General features: G+C 36.8%; 1 protein-coding gene across 1 annotated transcript; it reads right to left on the bottom strand.

The window, feature by feature from the left end:
- Nucleotides 1-19,961: 19,961 nt before the first annotated feature.
- On the bottom strand, nucleotides 19,962-26,216 carry LOC141358912 (uncharacterized). Its single transcript, XM_073860842.1, has 11 exons — nucleotides 24,525-26,216; nucleotides 24,355-24,402; nucleotides 22,667-22,753; nucleotides 22,444-22,584; nucleotides 21,931-22,058; nucleotides 21,706-21,841; nucleotides 21,536-21,629; nucleotides 20,992-21,345; nucleotides 20,701-20,878; nucleotides 20,489-20,616; nucleotides 19,962-20,403 (listed from the first exon to the last, which is right to left on the bottom strand). Exons 8-11 carry the CDS (start codon nucleotides 21,130-21,132, stop codon nucleotides 20,089-20,091), a joined length of 762 nt encoding a protein of 253 aa, XP_073716943.1. The 5' UTR covers nucleotides 21,133-21,345; nucleotides 21,536-21,629; nucleotides 21,706-21,841; nucleotides 21,931-22,058; nucleotides 22,444-22,584; nucleotides 22,667-22,753; nucleotides 24,355-24,402; nucleotides 24,525-26,216; the 3' UTR covers nucleotides 19,962-20,088.
- Nucleotides 26,217-26,449: the final 233 nt, after the last annotated feature.

Below are 26,449 nucleotides of genomic sequence, written 5' to 3'. Positions count from 1 at the left end.
CAAAGATATGTACTATAGGCAAGAAGTTAACAATAAGCTTTATTATCCAAAATTAGTTGGATATCAGTGCACTAAACAGTAAACTTGACTTATTATAAATAACTTTAAAACACAAAGAGAACAAAATACATAAAACTTGCATCATTTGCAGTTTTGACGAGAATAACGTTATAAAGAGAAACTTATGAAGTCATTGATTGATATTAGCTTTACAGTAAGTTGTGTACTTCACAAATAAGTTAGCCACTCACAGTTACGAAGACAATGCTTGACGGAGCACATACTAATGTACACTATGTTTAATGTTGTGCTTGTGCACAACGTTTTTATAACACAAACCCAGGGTTCCGTGCAAACTTTAGACTTTTATAAAACTAAAGCGTCTTCGCTCCGCCTCTTTTATTTAGCAAGGGTGTAGAGTTGGACGAGCTTATTGAATCAATTGCTCTGAAATTAGCATGTTAACTAACAACACAAGCAGCAGTAATCCCATATAGTGATATATAAGTGCACGGCTGCGCGTAGTTTAAACGTGTCATTTCTCCGTCTCGCGTCATTTCTCCCGCTTGCGTTTTAACTCGCAAGTCGACAAAGACACGGATTAAAAACACCAAATGTAAACGGGAATGCGTCTCTCTTGTCCATTTATAATCCAATCGACCAAAGCGCGTCTTAATACCAGGTGTAAAAATGTTGTGAAGAAGACACTGCGTGACTGCAGCCACCTAAATTGAGAGACTGACTGAAGTGAAGGGGGTGGGGGATTGGCTGGTGTCACTACAGTGAGTGATCTGGGTCGCCATTAGCAACCAGTATGGCGCACTCTGCTGGACAAACAAGTACTTACATCTTTCAAAGGCATTTAATGTGTTCTGTAACAAACATTCATATCGGCGCATATCTGCGGCTTATACGCCGATACAGATATATCTGCGACATGCTCATATCGGCCGATAAAATCGGCAAAACGATAAATCGGTCGGGCTCTAGTAGTAAGTTAAGCCAAAGGTGGCGGACTCTCCAGGGGATGAAAAAAAACCCTAGGAGAAAAACCCTCATGGCTAGTCCAGGGGGAAAACTCCTAGGAGGGAAAAAACCCTTGAAAGAGATACATATATATTTATACATATAAATACTATCGGGTTATGTGAACAGCTAAGCGAATTAAACTGGTTCCGCCGGTGGTCGCTGGCCAGGCATCGGCTTGGCATCTCGTAGAAGGACGGTCAGTAAATCAGCGGTGTGATGACCTTCACGTTTGCAGGAACTGGGTCTGTATGTCTCATTGTCCTCAGGGTCGAGGACGAGACAGGGAGAGAGAAACAGAATCCTATTAGCATAGGGGCTGTTCACATGTAATGTTTATGAACGTGCAACTTATGCCCATGAAGGAAGAGTCTCTTCTTGTCTGTAGCAAGTAATTATGATGTAATAAAGCACCTCACATCATCACATGCTGCCAAAAAATGTGTGGTTTCTCTTTAGTGTCTTTAAGTGATTAAGTTGAGCATCACATCATCAGCAAATCAAAGTACTGAAAACGGTCATATTTTACAGATAAATGTTGCATCAGGATAAAAATACAAAAATGTATTGTTTAATATTGCCTGAGGTAGTTGCTTGGTAGTAAAAAACAACTGAACTGCAGTTTGCGTAAGCAGTAAATATCTTTTAAGCAGTTCCTTCTAGAGTTAGCCGCCCGTCATGTCTTGTTAGCTACTGCAGCAATAAAAATATTTCATACGTGCATATATGAAATCGCTCGTTATGATATTACCTAATGTTTTTATTTGTCTTCATTAAGGAGACAAAACTATTCAGTGTTGTGAATGTTTTAGAAAGCTTGAAAGACAACTTAATGCTGCATTTTCCAGGATACTATGAAAAGAAAGGCTGATATCCATTTTTTTAACCAAAAAGAATAGAAAATCAAATACTATGGGAGTGGAAGGTACAAAAAAAAGAAAAATATGTTGTGGAAGGGAGAGGAGTAGATGAAGTCATGAAAGAAAGAAACATACTGTATGGGTGGCAAAGAGCTAAAAAGAAGTGAAAAGACAGAAATCCATCATGAAGTGAGTGAAAGGATTAAAGAAGAGGGTTATGAGAGAAGGAGATGTGTGCCTTTCAAACATGTTTTACATTAATATAAACTAGGCAAACATATTTTATTTATATAACAGTCTTTATACCATTATGTTCAACCTTGCTCATCATGGTTACAGACAGTGTTTTTAGATAATGGTAAGATGTATTAACTTAGTATTAAGACAAAGGGTGCTACAGTAGAGATGCTAAAGGTAGCTGCTTGGGTACTAGGAACATTTGTTGTTGCGTTTTTATGTTATAAAAATTTGAGGTCCAGTGTATACACCGAATATACAGTATATAATTTCTTGTATCCACGACAACCATGCAAGGATGCTTTCTTCATTGCCACCCCTCGTAGTTCTCATGCCACCCCATAAATCATTTTCTAGATCCGCCCCTGGCTCTCAGTAGTTTGCAAGGTTCTTAACATTTGTAGAGTATAAAGATTGCTGAAAGATTAAAGTATACATAAATTTTGAGGTAATGTAAAATTATTAATTTGTAAAAGACAAATACAATTCCTATTGTATACAGTTCCTTTACTTTAAATCACAGACAGTAAATGAGTCATTCCTAAGTTCCTGTCTCAGAATCTGTCTGTGAGATGTTCTGTGTTTTGACTCACAGGGTTATTGGGTACTGTGTGTACTTATCTACGTACATGTCTGCACATCACTGACTGTAAAGTCAGACACAGAAGAACTAAGGCCTTTGTTAGTGGCTGGAGAAGGGGATCGGTTACTCATTGCTGTCACTGAATCAGACATTACATGAATCAGAATGACGCGCATTGCATAATGTGCTGTGAGGTTGAAAAAGAGGAAAGAATTGATAAAGTAGAAAATAATATTTAAGCTCTCAGGGACAGGCCCAAAATACTTAAACACAGACAAACACATTTGATAAACATCACTGAATAGACTGGTGTCTTCACATTATGCATGAATGTTAGCAACAAAATAATTATCCATGGTACTTATATACAACTTTTAGCAACGCCACATGGGTTCAACTTATTGAAAGAATGCTGAAGTTTGTAGTCAAGAAACATCAAGATCAAGAAAGTGAACACAATGGACTAGTTATTACCTCTGGAACAAATTTCCTTTCAGCTTTCCCTGAAGCCATAAACACATTTTATATTAATTTTCTAAATAATCTTTCGGGCCTATTTACCAACCCGGTGGAGCCCTATAAGTGAAAATGTTTTTTATGGAAACTGCAAACCCCACATGGTATAACTACCCTAATACCTTTGAGACTATACGATAGATAGATGAAACAAAGGTAAGAAGATAAATATTTTGAAATGGTCCGCAGGGTCACCTTTTCAAAAATTCAATGGGCAGAAGTATAGTGCTATAATCAGCCTTTTTCATTTTGTGATCGCCAGAAGATAAAAATGTAACGTCCACAATTACACTGAGGAATTAAGAGAACAAATACATTTTTACACACGTCAGCAACTTTTTTATGGCATTACTTTACTTCTTACTTTATTTTATTTGCATAGCTTGCATCAGGAGCATACAATAGCATTAGCAGAAGCGTTTGATGGTGTTTAGCATGCATGTTCTAATATATGATCAACACATTCTTTGAACAGCATAATGAATCCTTTATAAGACTATTTACTGTATCTAGAGTCTTTCATAATGAAGTATGCACCATAATGAATATAATGTGCCATTATAATATTAATTTAATCATTCATATGAACATATATGTTTGATCATGATATAATAAAATAACTGATTTCAATCAGAGTCTAAAACTGTGGCTGTATAATAAACAGATTAAATAGACCAGTGGCATAATAAGGAGCTGGTCGGTTCTTAACTGCTGCCCCTCCCGTATATGAGACACCAAAGTTTACTTCAATATTTTTTATGTAAATGTAAAAAAATCATGAAAAACTATATAGCGTTGGAAAGGTCTAAGCCTCTAGAATACACATTTCAACAGTGTTTTATAAAATAAATTATGTAGGGAGAGTAATTGATTCATTTATGAAGAGAATGTGCCTCAAAACATTTATTTCATGCTAAATGTCACTGTCCCGCCAACAGGATTCCTACGTTTACGTCAGTGTTTTGCATGTGAATTCTTATCTAATAATAACAAACTATATATCATTTGAAAGCTCTAAGATTTTAGTTTTCATTTATCAGGATATTGAAAAAGGAATGACAAAGTGACAATCAGTTTCTAAAATGTCACGGGGCCACGGGTGGACCCAATTTGTTTTTACATAGGTATAACACTAATACCCTATTCTAAACTTAAACAATCTTTACAAACTATATATCATTGGAAAGCTCTAGTAGTCATATATTATACCCATTTTGGGAAAGAAATGAAGTAGTGAGAATCAGTTAATAAAAGGTCATGGGCCCACATGTAGGCACAATTTGGATTTACATACTTTTAACACTAAACCCCAACTCTAAACCCAAAAATCTTGATAAACTTTATATCACTGAAAAGCTCTCAGAATGTAGTTTTTATATTTCAAGATCATCTAATGATAGAAATAATGTAATGAGTTTTTTGGTACATGACCGACATATTAATTTTATATATTCATGACGCTATCCTAGTATAAATCTACAAAAATGTTGACAAACTATATATCATTGGAAAGCTCTAATGCAGTTTTCATATTTCAATTTTTTTTAGCAGTAATAATAATGTAGTGACAGTACTTCAATAATTTGTGACAAGAGTATGCAGCACACCGTTGACATCTAGTGGCCGTTGTTGGTAAAACCACTAAAAGTTTGACACAAACTTATTTTTTGTGATTTTACCTTGAAATTTGGAACTACTTGAGACTTGTGGCTTCAGGTTTTTATTACATTTTTATAATTGTATTTATGAAATTAACATGTTATTGCATTCTTTTCATTTATTAAAATAAATTTAAACTGCTGTTTTTCTGTTTAATATTTTTACCTCCATACACTCAATGAAAAACCTTAAATTATCTTCCTTAAAACAAGACCAACATTAGGCTTCTAGACCAAAAATGGCAGTTATATTCATTTGAAGATCATCACATCCACCCCCCTCCCTACTCAAAATGGGGGTGTGACAGTACCAATTATCATTTCTAAGTGACTTTTTCTACACGCCAAATGGATGTCGGAAGTTGAATGTAAATACATAAATGTAAACAGCTGATAAAAAGGATAATTGTAGGGATGTCCCAATCCGATCACATGATCGGAAATCGGACCCGATCACGTGGTTTCAGACTCGATCGGAATCGGATGTTACCTCCCGATCATGACTCTGATACATGGGTTTAAATTGGACCAGGGCCATCCGGGGCTAAGCCCCAGCACATAGGCTGAAGGTCTTGCTCTGCTCTGAGCCAGTATACGAGCTGCGCTGGTGCGTGTGAACTGACGTGAAATGAATGATGACGTGTTTTCATTCATAGGCTTCACACTCGTGCATGTGGGGCACCCTCGGCAAAAACGGATTGCGCAACTGGGTTTTTACTGCTCATTTAAACAACGCATCGATCGTTTTTATCACCATGTGCTCAGTTAAAGGGACAATAGGTAGGATTTCCCCCATCTTGTGGTAAAATTGTATTTTGCATTCAAACGAATAGTGCTCTCGATCACCTTGATTTTCCAAATGCGTGTTGCAACTATGGTATGCCATTATGTAATCACTGATCTACCTGTCGGTTGCAGCTGGTTCACATGTTCTGAACGAAAACGCGTTGCGGTAGGCTAGTGCTTTTTGTCCCTCTCTGCTATTATAGTTTTTCAATATGGCGAAACAACATGGAAGCCTTCAAAGAAAAGTCAGATCATCGGCAGAGGTAGTTTGACACCAATGAGGACATAAATATGAATAAAGACATTGATTTTGACTATATTAAAATACTTAAAAAACTACATATTGTCCCTTTAATCTACATCGGTAGGCAGCTCCGCGTCTCACTCAGAACCTCAAGAACATGCATTTGCACAGGATCATGACATGACACGTTGTAGAGATGAGAGATAGAAGTCTAGAAACAAAGTATTAAAGTATGTATAGCCATGTCACTCATGTCATTACAATATGTTAAAGGATAATTCCGGTATTTAACACTTTGAGTCTCATTTCTGTTTTGTTTTGGATGGACCGCAGTGATGGACACGGACATTTTGGCAATGGGTCGTGTCTTGACTTTTCGGCTCGTTTGGAGGCGTCTCTTGACTGCTTCAGAGTGGAGGTCAATGGCCATGCACAGAATGTCATTGGGACGGCACTTGGCGTTCATTTTCGGGGCTGTGCTGCTCACCGAGTGGTTCGTGGTGTTCGTTGATGATTAAAAACAAATATATTGGCGCAATGTATGATTTCAATCCGTGTTATTTGCTATAGTGGAACTATTTTTTCAGATACCTCACAACCGCGTATATACTTCCGCTCTATATTTGAGTCTGAAGCATGAATGAACGTAGTCCAACAAACTGTAATAAAACGGTAGCATACTTTTAAAATCAAGTTTATTTATAACACTTACACCATCAACATCAAATTCCACACATCCAATATGTTTTTTTCATCAGCAGAACAATAAAGAAGATATTTTGCAGAAACCCCAGTGCTCCGTCATGCAAGTCAACAGATCCGCACACTTTAAGAGCTAAAGCATATATATCCAATACAACAGTAATCCCCCATAACTCTGTGTGACATATTGACGTCTTGTGAAGCAAATCAATCAGTTTTTGCAAGAAACTGAACGTTATTTACAACATTATTAGCGTAAATGCCAAAGCAGGAAGCGTATTTTCCGTTTGAGGCGATCTTCCACTGGTGCAGTTTGGTGGCTGTTGGCTATGGATGTTGGTCTCTCTGCGCCACCTATAGAGCGGGAGCGTGAAGCGCACTTCCTGCTTGGCAAAAGCTCTGCATTAACGCTGTAAAATATTTATATATATATATTCGAATCTCAAAACTGAAAATCGAATGTCAACCCACGGAATGAATATTCAAATATTCTGGTCCAGCCCTACAAATATGGGAAAAATTTATTCTGAGAGAAACCGAGCGAAAAACAACAACCACATGTAAACAGTCCCTTTTCTGTTTCCCGGCGGCGGAAACAATTTATAAGGCTATGGCTAATTTATAAGACATATTGCTGAATCAGTATGTTGTTTTTCTTGTTAATTGAGTCTTTTTGGGTAGCCTATCCTATGCCTAGAATTTGTCAAGGAGGTTGATTCTTTTAACTTCCTTCAAAGTTTGATCAATTGTGCATAATGCCATGTGCAACAAATGCATATAGGGTGTCAGACTCATAGATTTGCATAATTTAAAGGTCAGGTTTTAAAGTTTGGTTCAACCTGTGGCACAGCTTTAAAGCTGAAACTTATAAAATCCTATCAGAGGTCCAAAATGTCATTGAAACACACCAGTGGGTTTGCTGTCATCAGGATTAAACATGTTACCCCTCAAACCCCCCTCCCAACAGAGCCCACCCACAAAACAAATCCAAATGTAACCCCTGTACATAATGTATATAGTATACTATATATATTTCTCATTATTTTTTTAACACATCTATAGTTAAACATCACAGAGTTAGACCCTTTTGACTCCACACAGAAACAGCAACGCGTGCGGCATGACATCACTTTGTTGCAGAGATGCTACAGAAGTGCTGTTTGATCACAGAGTTGTTGAATGTTAAAATAAGAATTAAATAAAAAATAAGGAACATCCTGGATCTGTTTTTCGCTCTTCTTTATTCTTTTTTAATGTATTATAGAAGTAACAGATCGGGACTCTGTATCTGTAGATACTCAAAATCAAATGACTCGGACTCGTGTGCAAAAAAACCTGAGCAGGACACCTCTAGATAATTGTTTAGAATGAAACCACATATGGATATAAGAGACATCGGAATTAAATCCGAATATGCAAATGTTGCTAAGAATGATTGCCAAATACACAGGTAAAAAAATAACTCGGGACAATCGCACATGGATTTGAATTTTGAGGCCTATGCAATAATCTAAACTGTTCTAGAACAGACATTTAAACTTGTCATACCGCAATGTGTATAACCTAAGTCCTGCCTGGATTCACATGACAGAATCTCCTTTGCCAAAAAAAAGTTAGAAAGAGGAGGGCCTCCACTTAAGGGCTCGTTATAGTCGTGCGTAGGTCCTATGGCGTAGCAGCGACGGCGTAGGTTCCGTGTCGGTTTTCATTTATACTTTCGCGTCGTCGTCCGCGTCGACGTGCAAACACACGCGCGACCGCTGGTAGGCAGAATCCACGCGTGTAACCACAGTAGCAGCACAAACGTGAAAGAAGAAGAAGCTTAGCAAGTTAACCCACAAACGAAGAAGAAACAGCAACTTGTTGTGTATAATTTGAGAAGACCAGCAATGATGAAAGTAAATAAACAGCGACTTTTGATGCAGTTTGAGTTAAATCACTCCTCAACTTGCTCCATCTTTGTTTTCACCATCACAAACGGAAATACCTATGACACAGTTTTTTTTACCTGACGGGAGGGGTTCTGGTGGACCAATCACAGCGCTTGCGGTCCGCGTAGATCTGACGCGCTGTTAAATTTTTTGTGAGGTGCGCGTCAGGCTACGCAGAGCTACGCACAGGCTACGGATAGCCTACGCCGTAGCTACGGCGTAGAACCTACGCACGACTATAAATCGCCCTTTACATAAACAACAAGCAAATTTACTTTGCCCCTGTTTTTTCAGCCTTTAATTATGTTTTTCACTCTCTCCAGCTTTACCAATGATGAGAGTAATTCAATTCCAGGACCTGCAATAATAAGGTGTTCCTAGTGTATCTTCCCATTTCTGTAAATCGCTGCGGAAATAAGAGAAATGATTGTGGGGGACATGAAGAGCGAGGTTAATGGAGGAAACCATTTGGTCATTTTAATGTAATTACTTCTGCCTAAAACTACCCTTTAAGCAGCTCACTGCTACGAGTCATATAGTATTAGTCATGTCAGCAGAGGCTTTGAGAGATATTGACTGCACAGGTAGCCACTAAAGATGGAGGTCACTTAGCCTTGAATAATGTTTCTGGCCCAAGGAAAATACAGCTCGCTTTTTCCACTCACCTTACTCAGAGCATCAGCAAGTGAATAGGACTTAAGTGTTTGAAAAGAAATAAAATCTCTCACAAAAGTGAACTTCATTATTATCTTCTCATATACAGGGCATGTTGAACTATCAGGCAGTAATGACAAATAGGAAAGAGTTTTCAGCTCCTGCCCTACTTCAAGTCACTATAAACAGGACAGAAGCTTTCTAGCTTATATGCTTGTGAAGTCACATTTTACACTCTCTCGCTTTTTCTCAGCTTTTCAATGCTGATTCAGCACCACATATTTATTTTATTTGTCAATTATGGGTTCGGGGACACTAAAATTAAATGCTCAGATGGCCTTATAAACTTACTTACTTACTGCCCAAAGATGGCTTTGTTTTAACACAACCTTTACCAATAACAAAGTAGAAGCATTTAAAGCAAATAGCCCAGTGGATCTTTACCGTATAATTGGGATACATGTAATCATTAACCTTGGAGCAAAGTGTGGAAGTTAATGAATCAAATCAATACCTCTCTCTTCTGATCCATAATTATTTGAAAAGAGATAAAAAATTAAACAGTCCCAGCCTCTGAGGTTATCATGCCATGCAATTAGCTCGCCGGAGGGAGATTACGCTACCTAGATACCAACGGAAGAAGTGTAATTTCTCTTTCAGATGAGAGCCTTTTAATGAAGAGTGCAATTACCTAAATAGGTCAGCAGAAGACATGGAACAGTTTTCATCCCTAAATGTGAGGGAGAGATTTACAGAGACGAAAAGAAAGAGGCTTTCCTCCAGATGAGTGTTGAAACACACAAACACATTCTGGTTTCCATGTTTTGTGGGTACATTTCATAGACATGCATTTTATACCGTACAAACTGTATATTCTATTCCCTAACCCAAACCCTAACCCCAACCATCACAGAAAACTTTCTGCAACTTCAAATTTTCAAGAAACATCATCCTGTTTGATTTATAAGCTTGTTTCCTCATGGGGACCTTTAAAATGTCCCCACAAGGTCACAAAAATACTGGTATTCCATACACACACACACACACACACACACATACCTATACACAACCATTTAGATCATGTGTCTACAAGAGCTGCTCATTATCTACCTAGACACGTGAGTATGCAACAATGGTGATAAAATTCATTATCCTGCATTTATATATAACAGGGGTCAAAGTTTACATTCAAAGGTCCAAATCTGAATTCTCATCATTTTCATAGGTCTGGAACAACTGGTTATTACATAAAAATTTAAGCACGGCAACTTTATGTAAATAATTTGTTTATATAACAAATCAACACAGATTGTTTGAAAATTTATTTTCTTTTAAAGTAGATCCACAAGTGTATTTTGCATTTAAAGTACATTCATAACAAGAGCAAAACAGCATTTTTTATAAACATGAAATACGAGAATACGTTATGCCAAACGTAACAAGGTGCAAAATACAGAGCAGCCTAAGAGAAGTGGCACTGTTTGTCTTCCATCAGATGCCTAAACCGTGGCACAAAAGGTGTGGTTGCTAGACGGAGACACTGATATAAATGTTCATTAGTCAAGCTGCTGCGGTATGAGTTCTTTACAACATTCATTGCTGAGAATGCAGCTTCACACCGATAGGTTGAACCAAACATGGTAAGAACATAGATGGCTACCTTCTGTAGGTTGGGAAAATTTTTAGCTGTGACCATTTTAGTCCAAAAGGTAAAAGTGTCACAGTCCACTTCCTGCAAAGCCACATTTTCCTGCAAGTCAATGAGTTCAGTCTGCAGGGATGCAATGTTTGCCCATGAGAAGATGCTCTTGGTTTCTTTTGAAAACTCCTCAACATTCTTTACCCCAACATTCTAACACCAATGACACAATGTAACACCAATGACAAAATTAGAATATAATAATAGATAATGAATATGTTAAACTTATAAACTTTCAAAAAAATTTCCATCTCGTTTTGTTTTTATGCTTTTATGTTGGTCAGTTAAAGGAATAGTGCTTAGGAAGTACTCATTAGAGAAGTAACACTTATGACGTTAACACCAACGATGGTAACATCAATGACAATTTACAGAAAAAAACTAATATTTTAACAAAATGGCTGCCATTAACCATGTGCCATTTAATCAGAGATGTAACAATCACATACTTATTCGGTATAATGTATTTTTATGTAAAGATCTTAACACTCCAAGCTATAAAAAAGAGTAACACTAATGACATCCAAAAAATCTTATCTCAAAATTCTTAGATATATCATGATATTTTAGACAAATAAGGTAAGACATCTCACAAACCTTTTGCCTTCCTCCACTGCACGTCTTTCACTGACCTCTTGACCCATGAAAAACTTCAAAGAGCTGATGCATTGTTTCAAAATAAAAGTGCTTTGGGTAGGGTAACACCAATGACATAAATTTGGGGGACAAATATTTATTTGATATTATTCATCTTGATAGTGTATTTTTACCATTTCAGTGTTGTAGTAAATTCATACAGGGTTAAAGGTAAATGTAAATTAGATTTGCTTTATAAAAAACATGGTTTTAAATAATAAGTACACAGTTCAAACTCCATGTATGATCAAAGGGACAGGGCAATTTTCAGGACCAGACATTAACTCATTCACCGCCATTGACGAGTTATCTCGTCATTTATGAGTTCATATTTAACTAATAAATATGCCTTTCTAGAAGAATTTCAAAGTGAAAGTGTAATACCAAACCAAATTTATCAAAAACAGAAGTAAAAAAGATTTAATGATTTATTTTAACTGCCTTTATGTTTGATAGTCATTCTGAGTCTGATCTCTAACATAAATTCCTTTACAAAAACGCAATTTTTAAGCTTTTTGCTCAAAATGTTGTATTTTTGAAGAGAAATATCCATATTTCAGTGGTTAAATTAAGTAGAAAAAGTAAATATATAATGAAACGTTTTTTCCCCATTTTGTTTGTTTGTTTGTTTGTTTATTGTTTGTTTGAAAGCAAAGGGTGTGTTCTTTAATTTGATATAATTTGTATGTTTACATATTTATAGAAAATAATTTTTCAAAATTAGGCTCAAAAAGGCTGGCGGTGAATGAGTTAAAAAAAAGTTTAAAAAAAAGGGAAAAAAAGCGAAAATTAAATAAATAAACGCTCTCATCATTTTAAGGACAGTCCATATTTATTAAATATATATCATTGTGGGATTATTGGGTCAAATTAAATGATTAAGGGGTCTGCAAAAGCAAGGGACAAGCATTTCCACCTTTTTTGAAGGATGACCCAGGTAACACACATCCAAGTTCCACTCAGTAGGTAACTGATGTTTTGCTAGAATTGATAGAGGAAGATTAATAATACAGTGATCATGCTTAAAAGGGAAAGGGTGGTGTTTAAGAATTCACATTATGGGGTCTGTACACTCTTTAAACAAAACTTTATTGAAGACATTGATTTCTTTACCATATAAATGCTGATTATTTTTTTCCTGACTGTCTTATTTGTGTAGTAGTCATGTAGCTTACCTAATTGTATGATTCTGTTCTGTGCAGTCTCTACACTTTGTTAACTTTTCAGTCTTTTTTTCTTTTTCATGGCATTAAGTTTTGGCATCTTACATTCACATTCCATATGAACTATGTGACCAACCAAATGTTCTCTGTTTCAGGTTTACAGAATGACAGGTGTTTCAGAGTTCTAAAAAGGCATGCCAGCAAGTGTTATTCCCCTCACAAAACTTGGCAGCAACACCATGACAGCCTCTGAGCGGTGACTTCAGCAACACAAGTAAAAAATGCGTCAGAATGAGGCTTTTAACAGCAATAGATTAGCAGACACTTGGTTCCTCTCTTTTTATCTGCATGTCAGGGTGAGGAAGATGCTCTGGGACCTTGAGTCAAGGATAGAATGTCATTCTTCCCCTGATAGATTGATATTTTGGGGATCAGGTGTGCCAACTCCCTCCCCCCTCGCAGAGCAGGTCTGAAACATGGGCCATGTCAAGGATTTTTTTATTCTCATATTATGGAAAAAGATACCTTTCGGTTGTATTAAATGCATGCAATATACACACAGCTGTAGTATGTGATACGTTAGTGATGAGTTAGTTAGTATAAGAAGTTAGTGTAACTAGTGAAAACACTTGTGTTAAGTACAAGAATGACCAAGATAAAAAATACAATTGAGGAGTTTCAATGCAAAAGTCCTTAAAAAGTTAAATAAAATGTATTTAAAAATTACAATAACAATTGAATGTTCTTCACGGAATGAATGAATGAATGAATGAATGAATGTCATACAATGCATTGCCATGACAAAGACACACAAAAACAATTCACCGTCTTAGCTGGAGTTACGCTAAACATAGTGCAATACTTCTTCATTGCACTGAATAAGACAGCTCATTTTTATTTCCTGTTGTTTACCCTCTTTATTGCCTCCAGTATTTCTGGCTTGTTGAGCACCAGTGCAGACCCTAAGGGCCTTCCTGCACAGATGATTAAAGGAAAGACTGCCCCCTACAGAGGATCCAGGGCATTGCCCTTGGCTTTCTCATCCCTCCTTCCCTCTCCCTGTGTGCACTCACCCTCTCCTTGCTGCTGTGACCCACTCTTTACCAAGAAACCAATGAGACATGACCAAGTTCCCTCTCTGAGGTAGCACCACTGCAGGGAAGTCTTCCTAAGAAGCCCGATTATCTTAAAAAAATAAAAAACAACAACTGGCCTTCAAAAGGCAACTTTAAGCAAAGACCCAGTGAGGCAACCAAACGTATACTGTTTTGAGAGAAACATGCCTGCACCTTGAGTAGATTTTATGGCTGGAGCAAAATTACATGGCGTTTGCCAAAGCGCAACAGTATTGCCTATTATCAAGGGATTTCTTACGAGTGTTTCTCTTGCAAAACTTGACAAACCATCTCTGCATTGATTTTTGTCTGTTTGTTTCCAGCTTAAAGATGAGAAAGGATTTTGTTCATTGCTGAACCCTACAAGCCGTTTACCTTACCTTCAGGGCATTTTCAGTATGTTCTAGGCAGGGGATAAACTTATGCGCTGATTTTTCTGGTATGGAATGGCAAAAACTCTGTAGTATGACAGAAGCTTAATGGAGCCAAAGGTTGAAGAGGTGCAAAGTTTATCTGGTATTAGACACCGTCAGCCATCAAAGAACACACTCTCTTGCATGTTGAAGAAACTTACAAAGCCATTTTTTCCAGATCTATAGCTTCCATTTGTGTGTGTGTATATGTGTCTCTCGCCTTCTCCCTCAATCTCCCCACTCAATCTGTGTAGGAGTTTTGTTCTGAGGATGGCGAGGTGGCTCGTCTTGTTTTGAAGTTTGTCAGTTTGTGCTAGAACATAGCAGCCTACTCTTTTGGCAGCTTGACGCATGCTCTCACTTCTTTCCTTGCAAACATTTGCCGTGGGTGGGTTGCTTGGTTTTTTTGCCTGCCATGATCTATCATTATAAGGTGTGTGAGCTCAGTGGTGAGTGTAAACTTGGTCTGCTCCGTCTGCCGCGCCACCGCCCCACTGCCTGTTAGCTCAGCGATTTCAGAGTGGTCAGGCCGTCTTGCCACAATCGCATGCTGGCGCCACAATCGCGTAGCCCAACTGCAACCCTTTGACTCTGTAATGAATACATACTGAAAATACACAAAACCACCTCACTATTCCCCGCTGCTGCCCAGTACCAGAAAACTGGACCATTCTGAGCGCACAACCGCTTTCCTGGTCATCCTGCCCTGATTGGACCATGTGGTCATTGTGCTAACACTGGTGCACTCAGTGAGAGGAGTGACTGCTAAACTGAAAGGCCCACCTTGGGCAAAAAGTGAGTAATGTGATTCTGTGCAGGATACTGATAATAAAGATGAGTGTTTATGGCATGTAAATATGTGTGTTTGAAGGTGTATGTACACACATCGAGGCCTCTAGCCACAAGTCATAAATACATCTGGTTTAAAATCCTTTGCAGACCCACTGACCACTGCTCTCCTAATTGTGAATGAGCAGCTATCATTAGGCCAGTAACTTTCCATATCGTTTCTTCTCTCCTCACAGGTGCTCCCACCATCATTTCAATGAAAACACGTAGCAATTTGATAAAACAGAATATTTGCTTGATGTAAAACTCAGATAATGTTGATCTTTTCTTCTCGGGACATTGGAAAATGTTCAGCCACTCTTTGTTTGGCACAGTTGTTCTTTCTTGTTTTCTCCATCTTTCTTCACACTTTTCTTTATCAGTGTCTCCTTTCCACCCCCCATCTTTGCTTTTTTATCTTTCACCAACTTTGACCAACTTTGACAGTTTGTGCCAAAGAGAAGAGGACATGCTAAAGTTGCATTTTGTAAAACTAAGAATGTCTAAAACCCACTAAAAGGGAAGCATTATAGGGCACCTTTTTACATATTGTTACCTTATACATTAGACATTTATATATTATTTTATAATCTTTTATAATAAAAAAGTTATAATTTTTATTCTACGTTGAAGCATTTATTTTCACGTGTGAAAAAAGCACAACTTTACAGTTTTAATTGGTCTTGCCCCAAACAAAGAGTTGTTGAGTAATAAACTGCAGAATACTATTTTTAGCAACATTTTTTATTTAAATGTGGTTTCCTGACAGCTATAAATTTGGATAATGTACAGTCAGTCTGTCTCAAAATAAATCCCAACCCCAATGTAGGGTGTATGTAGCCTGGGTGCCAGCCGATCTTAGCCCCGCCCACCACAATTTGAAAAACGGGAAGATCGGTCTGGGGATTCACCGTTGAGGAGCTGCTATGCGAATACCAAAACCGGCCGACGAATCAAATTGTGAGGGCGGGCTTTATACGATGATGGACAGATGATCAACAGTAACGTATCAACCACGTCACCAAAGAGCGCGTGTGTTCAATCTGTTTACAATGAAATGGCTGCCGCTGGTGAATTCAGATGTGTGGATTCTGACATTGAGTCTGTTCTAAAAGATATCGACAGGGCATTGATTTAAAAAGAGGAACAGAGAAACGCGATCAAGGCATTTGTTTATGTTTTCGCCGTCCTTGCTATGGAGGACAAAGTTAAAGAAGCAACTGAAATGGGTATCACGGTGATGCAACTCGGCGTGCACGACGAGATGGATATAATTAGCGGTCGTTGCCAGCTTCTTTTCGGAAGCCTGGAATCGTGACTGCTGAATAAGTGGAGGGACATGCTAGGCTCCGATATTTTTCAAGCCAACGTAATGGGTAGCTATCGTCGTGGATGAAGTTCACCTAACGTACAAATGGTAAGAGATAGTCTTACTGTATGACTTAGTAAATACTTAATGTTGTGATATAAATGAAATGGTGTAAACATAGTAGGTGTTGATGTACACAGCAAAAACACCAGTGTACATTTTACTCAAATTGAATCAAATTTAACACTTCAAAAGTGTATATATGACTCCCTCCATTTTGGAGTTAAAATAACACTTTTGAAAGTGTTAAATATGTACACTACTCCAAGAGTAAATTTGTACACCGAGAGTGTTTATTTTTACATCCAACAGCAGTCTGTGGATAACCCTTTAAAGTGTTATCTTCTCCGACTAGTGTTAAAATGTACACCCATGTAAGATTAAATGCACACCAACAGAGAGTTTTTTTTACCCAAAAGTAGTGTATGTATATCCCGTCGGTGTTATCTTCTCTGAAAAGTGTTAAAATGTACACCATTGTAAGATTAAATACACACCAATAGTGATATTTTTTGCATCCAAAAGTATTGTATTTATATCCCATTAAAGCGTTTTCTTCTCCCACTAGTGTTAAAATGAACACCCTTGTAAGATTAAATACACACCAGCAGTATTAATTACTCGTGCAGTAATATTAATTGTGTGTGTTAATTAAGTGATATTAATTACTTTTAATGTACTCATTTTATGTGATAAGCACACAATGATGAAACAAACATATATAAAATTCTTTTTATTTCTGAAAGTGTTTTTTTTTGTCGTTTGTTGAAAGAACAGTAATCATTTCAAAGACATGTATTGAATACATTAAAGACAGGTATTGAATGCAAAAGGAACTTCCTTTTCTGAATAATCAGTAATAAGTGCAAGAACATAAAACAATATGTAAAACTGCACTGTAAACTACATTTTAAAACAAATTTAATTCAGTACAAGTTTGCAACTCATGGCTAAACTCATTTAAATGTAAAAACTTTCTTTAATATTCTTTCTTAACATTGTACGCATGACCATACCATTATAAAAATAACAATACTACTCTTTCACCCTTAAAAGCATTCAAGTATCAATTCAATTGGACTGTATTTGTTATTACATTTTACAGGTATAGAAACATTTTCCAACAAATGTAAAGTGCAGTATTAAACATCTTCACTTACAAAACAATGCACTGGAACAACATACAAATACGGTTCTTCAAAACCGTAGGATGCTTGTAAATCAAATGGTCTGAAAAAAGGAATATCCTCTACTCTTAACAGACCAAAAACATTCTGTTCTCTAACATGGTAAGCATGAAGATGCTCCACAAAACCAACAGTTTCAAAGTCTTTAGTCACCAAAACGTTTTGGTCATCTATTAAAACAATTTCAGCAATTTTACTAAAAATTGGTAGGTCCTTCTCAATTTTAGTGCAAACCAGTAGATCACTATTATATTCAGTTCCAGAATATTTTAACCATGAAGTTACTGTAATGTCACAATCTGAATAATTTGGATATTTGTTAAGAATAATGTCACTGTATGGCAAATCCTCAAGCTCTAGAGTTTTTAAGGGCCCATACTCAACATTTTTAAAGGGCAAACTTTCCCAGTGGTAAGCAATTGCATATTGATGTTTTAACGCAAGAGACTTTGTGATGTTTTTAAAATTTTTTACACTGTTTTTAAAAAACTTATGTTTAGCCTCGAACCGCATGGTCCATACATGTACTAATGGACCAATCTTGCGTATGCAACGCGGATAATGTAACATGTAATGGTGTTTCGGAATTAAATTCTTGTGTGGATATAACTCTTTAAAAAGACAATGATGATCCACAATAAGATGTTTTAGATAGTAGGTCATTCCTTCTGTGATTACAGGACAAAACACTATGTTTATAATCTGCAACAACAGAAGTAGTAAATGCCAGTGCTTATTTCCCTCATCAACAATGTCACCAAATATTAACGGAATATTCCGAATCAAACAGAATGTCTGAATGGCATTTAGTCCAATACCATTCCCTGCCTGGTCTAGATTTAATCTAGTCGGACGATTTTTTCGTTCCAAGTATCCATAATTAAATGAATAAACTCTGTTACATATGTCTTGTCTGGATATAATGCCAGATAGATACTCAAGAAGTAATTTTATTTCATATTGCCCAACGCCCTCCAGGATATCATGCATTATATCCGGAGCGTAATTGTCACAAATATGAAAATATTTCAAGTCATTGAGCAGACATGTGCGTTTAACACCAAAAGATGTAGTAATGGTAGGGTCAGCTAACAAATCTGCATAGTGCTGTTCTTGTAAAGCTTTGTTTCGTAATACAACATTAGTGTCATCTTCACTGAAGACAGACTGTGATGATTTCTTGTCCATTAAACAGAACCGACAGAAATAATGGCCACTAAAGGATTCTACAAACCCAAGAAGTGTATGCATCCCTAAATTATCCCCTGTAACCTGGGCAATTGTGCCAAACAAGGGCTCTTTGGAGAAAGGAACTTGAATTCCTGAACTTTCAAGTACTTTTAAATCTTTAACAAGGGGCTGTAAAATGGCATCAAATCCATAATTCTTAACATCTTGTGCATGAAATAATGACAATAAATGAATATTCATTAAACTTGAATTCAGTTTTGGTGGGAAGTTTCTGAGAATAAAGTAAATGGCTCCGATTTTGTGGATGCCATGTTTGGAGCCCAGGGGATTAGCAGATTCAAATTCATCATAAAATAACTGTATCTGGAGTGCATTTTGTTGTTTACTGAACAGTGGGTGGTTTTTATAATAACTTCCATCACAAAAATCCTTATAGACACTATTGCTACTCTTACTTGAATTTGACATGTGTGTCCATATCTTAGAATTCCTAAAAATAAACTGCAAGGTTTCCAACAGGGGAATGTAAATGAATTTGTCAGTTACAGGGATTTGATCATACGTCCGTGTCACCCGATTCAGTCTACTATCATATCTTACCCCTAATTTGATCTCTGTAGGGTCAACAACAGCCCATTTCTCTTTGAAGTATTTTTTCCATTTGTTTTCTGTACTCAGTTTTGAGAATGGATTATCAAGATTATCAAAACAATCATCTATTTTGGATGCTGTTTCAATATCATCTGCACGAAGCAGATTCATCACATTACTTTTGATATTTGAATGAATTTCATGGACAAGTTCTTCCATATCCGATACTACAGATGTTACAACACTAGTTGCTACTCCACTGTTTTGCAATCTAGCAATAATAGATGCACACATTTCTTGGGTTTGAGTAACCATCCTTTTGTCATTGAAAGTCTCTGTTGATTCAACATCGATATTTAAATCTGACATTATGTGATCATTATCTCTGTCAGTTTGATTTTGTGTTACAATTTGATCATTTCTTAAATCTGGCATTATCTCCATCTGTTCATCCTCTCCGTCAGTTTGATTTTCAGTCACAATTTGGTCTATAAAGTCATTTCTATGTACACTACTCAAATGTTTTCGAAAACCAGCATAGGTCATAAAGCTATGTTTACAATTGCTCTGTGCACATTTTAAGTTCAGTTTTTTTCCTGGATAGTAAGCATGAATAAGTTTCAAATGACGAACAAGGTCATTGACATTGGACAGTATCAGTTTGCAAACAAAGCAGCGAAACATTTTTGCAACTAGAAACTAGTTCAAAAGTTTAGCTCGTAGGTCCTTAACTCTAGGGGTTTCACGAACTGTACCAACATCTATCTTGTAGATTGTTGTCTGGATGAATGTATACATTGCATTCAAGCAGTGGGGATATGACACACCAAAGACAAAGTAGGCTTTAAAAAGTTCATCAAAAGCAGAAAGGGAAGACTTTGCCTGACATGGAAGAAGTTTTCCATCCAGAACGACGTAGAAATCATGGATGACATTCTTCGCTGAGCCAACTGCAAGGAGATGTGGTTGAAGGCCTTCAGTCTTCTTAATGTGTTCAGCTAGACTGCGGCAAGACTGAAATGAGAGAGAGAAAAAAAAATCAGAAAACACATAACCCAACACATGATCCATAACGTTTCACAAATGTGTCCATGCCAACCTTGTGGAACTGCAAAATATGGTCCACTGCCTCTCTGATGCTTATCTTTGTGGATTTGTTCCTACCACCAGCAGAAGGTGGCAAAAGGTAGGCCAGGAGTAAAACAGAGGACATCTCACTGTCCCATCCTGCAAAAAAAGGGGAATTAACAGAAATTGACAAAATGCAAGTAGCAGACAAAGTTTTGTCATCATCTTTACAAAAAACATTACCTTGGCATTCGGAATCATCTTGTCCTTTACACTCGGCAGCTGAAATCAGGCTGTTCAGATGCAAGGTCGAAGTAAGTGTTTTTGCTTCAGCTATAATCTTGGGCTTTAGACTGTCCCACTGTTCAAGAAGTCTGGAAGCGGTCTCTGTTCCAAATTTGATGTCAAAATCTTGAAGTATCTGTAACAAATTGAAGTAAAACCTATAAACAAGAGAGATCCTAGACACCACAGTTTTATCATGAGATAATGTTTCTCTTCTCATTGAACTTATATATATATATAGTATCTTACCAATCCTTTAGTGTCAAGAAATCTTGGAAAAACTGAAAGCACTGTATTGGACTTCTCTGCATCATGAATAAGCTGCTGCCTGTGTTTGAACGTTGCTTTCATCTTCTCAAAAATCTGGTCCCTTTCTGCACAATGATTCATGAAAGATATTGCTTCTTTGCACTGGTCACCCTCCAACTGCAGTACCGAGTGATTCAAAGTTTCTCTACGAGCTGTGGGCCCTCCACTGCCGTCACTGTCTGATGTTCCACTTGACCTAGCACCCTGTTTGCTGTGGTGTCCGCTTTGCCGCGAAACGGTTTTCAGCCGCCAAGATATGTATCCTTGGTTGCTCTTTGGGTCATAAAAATGTTCCTTTACATAAAAACAAAGATTAAAGGGAAGATAAAATAAAATAATTAAATAGAGAGATCAAATTAAATGTCTTAACTTGCCACTATTCTGGGTGTCAATGAGAAAGTACAGTGTTTAAAACCATAAACATTCCATTTTGATTTTTCTATTAGGTATTTCTTAACAATAAATAAAAATGTTAAGTACTCACATATCCAGTTCTTGAGTATGGATCCTTTAGTGATGGGAACAGTGTTACAATTCCTAAAGCACAGCGGGTTTTTGTTTCTTTGGATGGGACACGTCTTAGAAAAAAAACAATAAAAATTTTGAAAAATCTACTAAACCAGTTTTTTCACAAAAGTTTAAATTATGACTTACCCTTCTTTGCCTGTAATGTGCGCAACCACAATGTTGACTAAGTGCCGTCGGGTTGAGTCTGTAATTTTCCTTGTTCTGAATATTGAGCCAAAATGGCAGGTCCTCCTGCATTTTCTTCTAAAATGCCTCTTATATACTATATATAAAAAAAAACTTTGGCTGTAATGTGTTCATAATATAAAAATGCAAAAAATAAAAAAACTAAATCTAGCTAGTAAATTTTACCTGTTTTGCCTCAAAAGCCTCATCAAAACGAGGTCTCTTGGAGCTTGGTCCGGCACTGTCGTCAGTCTCAGATGACAGTGAAAGTGTGTCAGTTTGTGAGCTACAGGACGAATCGAGGACTGGGCATTCTGGAAGCAAAATAAATTGACACTTCAACAAAAATATACAAAATAATTACATTTAGTTAATGAAATGCTAGTTTTAAATAAATTTAATGAGCCAAATTAAATGTTTGGATAATTAAATTGTGTTTAATAACAACAAAACTACATTTACTTTACAATAAGATTGTATTTGTTATCATTAGCTAATGCTAAAGCTAACATAAACTAACAACGATCAATACTTATACAGCATTTATTAATTTTTGTTCATGTTAATTTAGGAATTTAGTAATATTATTAAAATCAAACGTTTAAACTGTTAACATTAGTTAATGCACCATGAACTAACATTTTTTTCAATAATTAAATCAAATGGCTAAGGGTGTTTGTATATCACAGACACACTTACCAGAATCTTTGTCAACAACTTTCCATAGTATATCATCTGATCTCTCCTCCAGCAGGTCAGTGAATACATCCTCATCCACCTCCACGCCAGTATCATCTTGTAGTATCAGATCTTTGTCACTGATTGAAAATTTCCTCTTGACTTTATGGATAAGATGAGAGAGACAAATGAGCAACAAAACAACCATGATAATAAAATATTTAAATTAATTTAAAATGAATACCTTCAGTCATTAAACTGGTGTAATCTGCCCCATCAACTTTAATCAATTTCTTCTTTCCTTCATATAAAACTTTGAAGAGCATTGTTACTGAAAGAAAAACAAACAAATAAATGAAGATAACATATTTGCAAGTTTAAGGATCAAATAATACACATGGTTTCCTAAGGTTTGTTTGATGAAGCAATAGGCCTACTTTTTATTTCTCCGCCAGCTTTATTAAAAAAAGTTGCCATCCAGCCCCAGCACGTTTTGCAGGAAACAAACTCGTAAAAACGCCTAGGAAGTGTTAACTTTGATACAAAAACTGAAATGTATTCCATAAGCTATCCATATGCTTACAAAGCGCAAAGGTTTTCAGTGAGAACAACGTCTGTTCACCTCAAAGAAGGCGCATAGATTTAGCCAAAGACAGAGAAATTGGCTGCACGATACTATACCTCAATGTATTTAAATACGTTTACAAAACTCCCGTTGTGATACTACAACTGTAAAAGTAAAACTGTATCAACAGGTAATATGGTTTGATTAAACACTAAACCCCTGGTCAGAGCCTGACTCCACCCACTGGCAATATCTGAAAATGGCAAGAAATGTGGGCAGATCCCAACAGAGATAGAGGGGACGAACTAAGCTCGTACCAAGTGTGTGGTAAGATCGTAACAAGGGCGTGGTGAGCTTGAACCTGCTTGTCACGAGTTAATTTTTGGACCCAACATTCAATAGGAAAATTCAACTGCAGTAGCCACCGTTCAACCGGAAGAGGGCAGCACTCAGACGTTTTTACACCATTTATATCCAAATGTCAAAAAACTTACTAATATCAATGAAAAGCCCGAATCTTACAGATCATTAACTAAAAGAAAAGTTGGTTTAGGACTTAGCTACTCTTTAAAATAAACCTTTAACAATCTTTTGCAAATGTTTGCAACCACTGTTTCATATGAGTAACGTTACTGATGTGTTCACAACACAGACCTTATTAAAAATACGTGTATAAATATAATGTAATATTTGAAACTAATCCACGTGCCAATTCATTTAGGCTTACCTTGTGCATGTGGTGGTCACACAAACAAGCTCGTGTATATAAATACATTAATAATCCGCGTTTTCCTCAGGTTTAGTGCGGAGAACCGATATAAATAAAGAGCTCTCCTTAACGTGCAAATGATACGCAGTTGTGGCGCGTGCACATGATGCGCATTCAATAAACTAAAGAGGTTTATATACACGAAACATGTAACTTCTGCGGATAATTATCACGGCAAATACAAACAAAGTCTGTTGCGTCGTTAACGCGATTTGACAGACTTTTAAACATAGTTAACTTACAGGTTAAGTTAAGGATTTTCTTTTTGAACAACGTCATTTCACTTCGAACACGCGGCTTGTTCGAGAAGTCGCGTCTTTTCGGACAAAACTCCGCCATGTCAACCACGACAATATGTTTAAACACATTTACAAAACTCCACTGAGAGACTGAAACTATAAAATTAAAACTATCAAGGGAAAATACTGCTGGATTAAACAAATACACCGTGATTTACAAAAACGATCTTCCCCAAATGCTTGCAACCAATGTGTAACATCACAAATATGTACAAATACATCCACAACAATTATTTAAAAGATAATGACTTATGTATAATGTAATGTTTGAAGGTAATTCACGTGCAAATTAGGCTTACCTGAGATGCACGTGGTGCTTCATCAAGCGAACTCAGAATCAGCAGCCACTTTATTAAAATATGTAAAACAAATTCAGATTGTTTGCATATAATCATATATAAACAATATATGTTAAATTGTTAAATTATTTCATTTTTAACCACACAACTCATTAAAAGCCAACACGTACCGTTGAAGAGCGCGCTCATCTCCTCGTGGCTTCCCAACTGAAAATAGCCGTAAAGGATTCTGGGAATTGCACTGCTTATAGAGTTAAAAGTTTAACACTGAAAAGGAACTCCTTTTCTAGATGCAGTTTTACACTTGCAGATAAAAATGTACTCCGGTTTTAACACTGGGCAACACCAAAAAAATAACACCAGAAATGTAACACCAGAAAATTTGCTGTGTACCTTCACTAACTCAGACTTAGTATAATTACAATGATGTTAGTATCATTGTAGCGAAATTACTAGCAGTTCGGTCAGGGTGCTAAAGACGCCATTTCAACATAAGTCACACTCCGTTGCTCTGATTGGTCGTATGTCTATCCAATTGAGTGCAGAGGCATTTTTCGGTTGAGACACGCCTCATAATTTTAGCTCAATGGAGCGGTATCAGACTCAAATTCTGACTAGAATTGAGTATGACAACGTCAGGCTGGGGTGTATGTACAAGACCACTTCATGTAACAATGTGTCACTGCAGACTGCCACAACCAATCAGATTCAGGTATTCCACAGAACTGTGTAATAAAAGTAATTAATGGTGTAACCATACTTCTTTCTCGGGAGGTCTCTTGGGAACAGTTTTCTCCCATGGCCAAGATGCTCCATCCATTTAGGAACACTCGTCATTGCTCAGAGATAGGCATTCAGTTCTTATGTGTTCTTACTGTTTTTATTAGAGCACTGAATGCTTGCATTGAAGTGCACTTAAAAACATATGCATTGTTATATTGTGAAGTGTGCAACAAAATATTGATTAATTGATGAAAACATTTTAGGATGCTTCATGCATCTATGAATACCTGCTAAAACGTTTGTAAAGATAAAAAAAAATGAAAACACCACCCACAGATGTCTTGAAGGTACAAAAGTTGTCACTGTGGTGGTACCTTTTCAAAAGGTACACTTTTGTACCTGAAAGGTACCAGTCCCAGTGATAAGGGTCCCAGTGTTTTTTTTTTTTTTAGAGAATGCAGTTAGGAGAAACATAACGAGAAGTTGAAATTGAATTTGTGTCTCACTGAAATTATTAAGTAAACAATGGCCAAATAAAGATTTGACAGTTGACTTATAATAATTTATAATACTTGTAATTTTAATCTCATTAACATACAATATTCAATTCAATTCAATTTTATTTATATAGCGCTTTTCACAAAAGTCAATTGATTCAAAGCAGCTTTACATTAATAGAAGCAGTGAAAAGCACAGAAAAACGACAGATAGCTCAACAAAATACACAATGGCATAAGCAGTTAAATTTGCTGCGGCTATGACTCGACATTATAAGTGAACGTATTACTAAAGTAACGTCTAGAAGAGAAAGCTAAGTTAAGCCCAAAAAGGCTGCCTCCCCGGGGTAAAAAAACCCCTAGGAGAAAAAAACCCCGGGCTTTTTAGCCGAGGAAGTAAAAAAAGTCCTAAAAGGGAAAAGCCCTTGGGAGATATAATATATTAGAGGAGATTAAGCAGGTTCTGCCGGTGATCGTTGGTCAGGCATCAGCTGGGCATCACGTTGAAGGACGGCCAGTAGATCAGAGGTGTTCCGACTTTCACATCTACCGGAACTGGGTCTGTTTGTCTCATTGTCCTCGGGGTCGAGGACGAGACAGGGAGAGAAAAACAAAATCATATTAGCATAGCGGTCGTTCATAAGTAAATAAGTGTGACAAAGTGATGTGGTTTAAATTTAAGCTTAGTTCCAGACAGACTAACTATTGCGGCATAATTATATTATCCACAGTTGAGGATTTTGCAAGTTGGGGGCCCAAAGCGAAGGTATATATGGTAAATAAAGGTCACCTTCCGATCTTTAAGAGAAAATTAAACCTGACGACCCGTTTGACTAAGGCCTAAAGCCCCACTGTCGTTGTTAATGCAGGTTTAG

Source organism: Misgurnus anguillicaudatus, chromosome 22 (assembly GCF_027580225.2).
Source record: "Misgurnus anguillicaudatus chromosome 22, ASM2758022v2, whole genome shotgun sequence".
Taxonomy (NCBI): domain Eukaryota; kingdom Metazoa; phylum Chordata; class Actinopteri; order Cypriniformes; family Cobitidae; genus Misgurnus; species Misgurnus anguillicaudatus.
The sequence above is the reverse complement of the archived record's forward strand: the minus strand, read 5'-3'. Positions and strand labels throughout refer to the sequence as shown.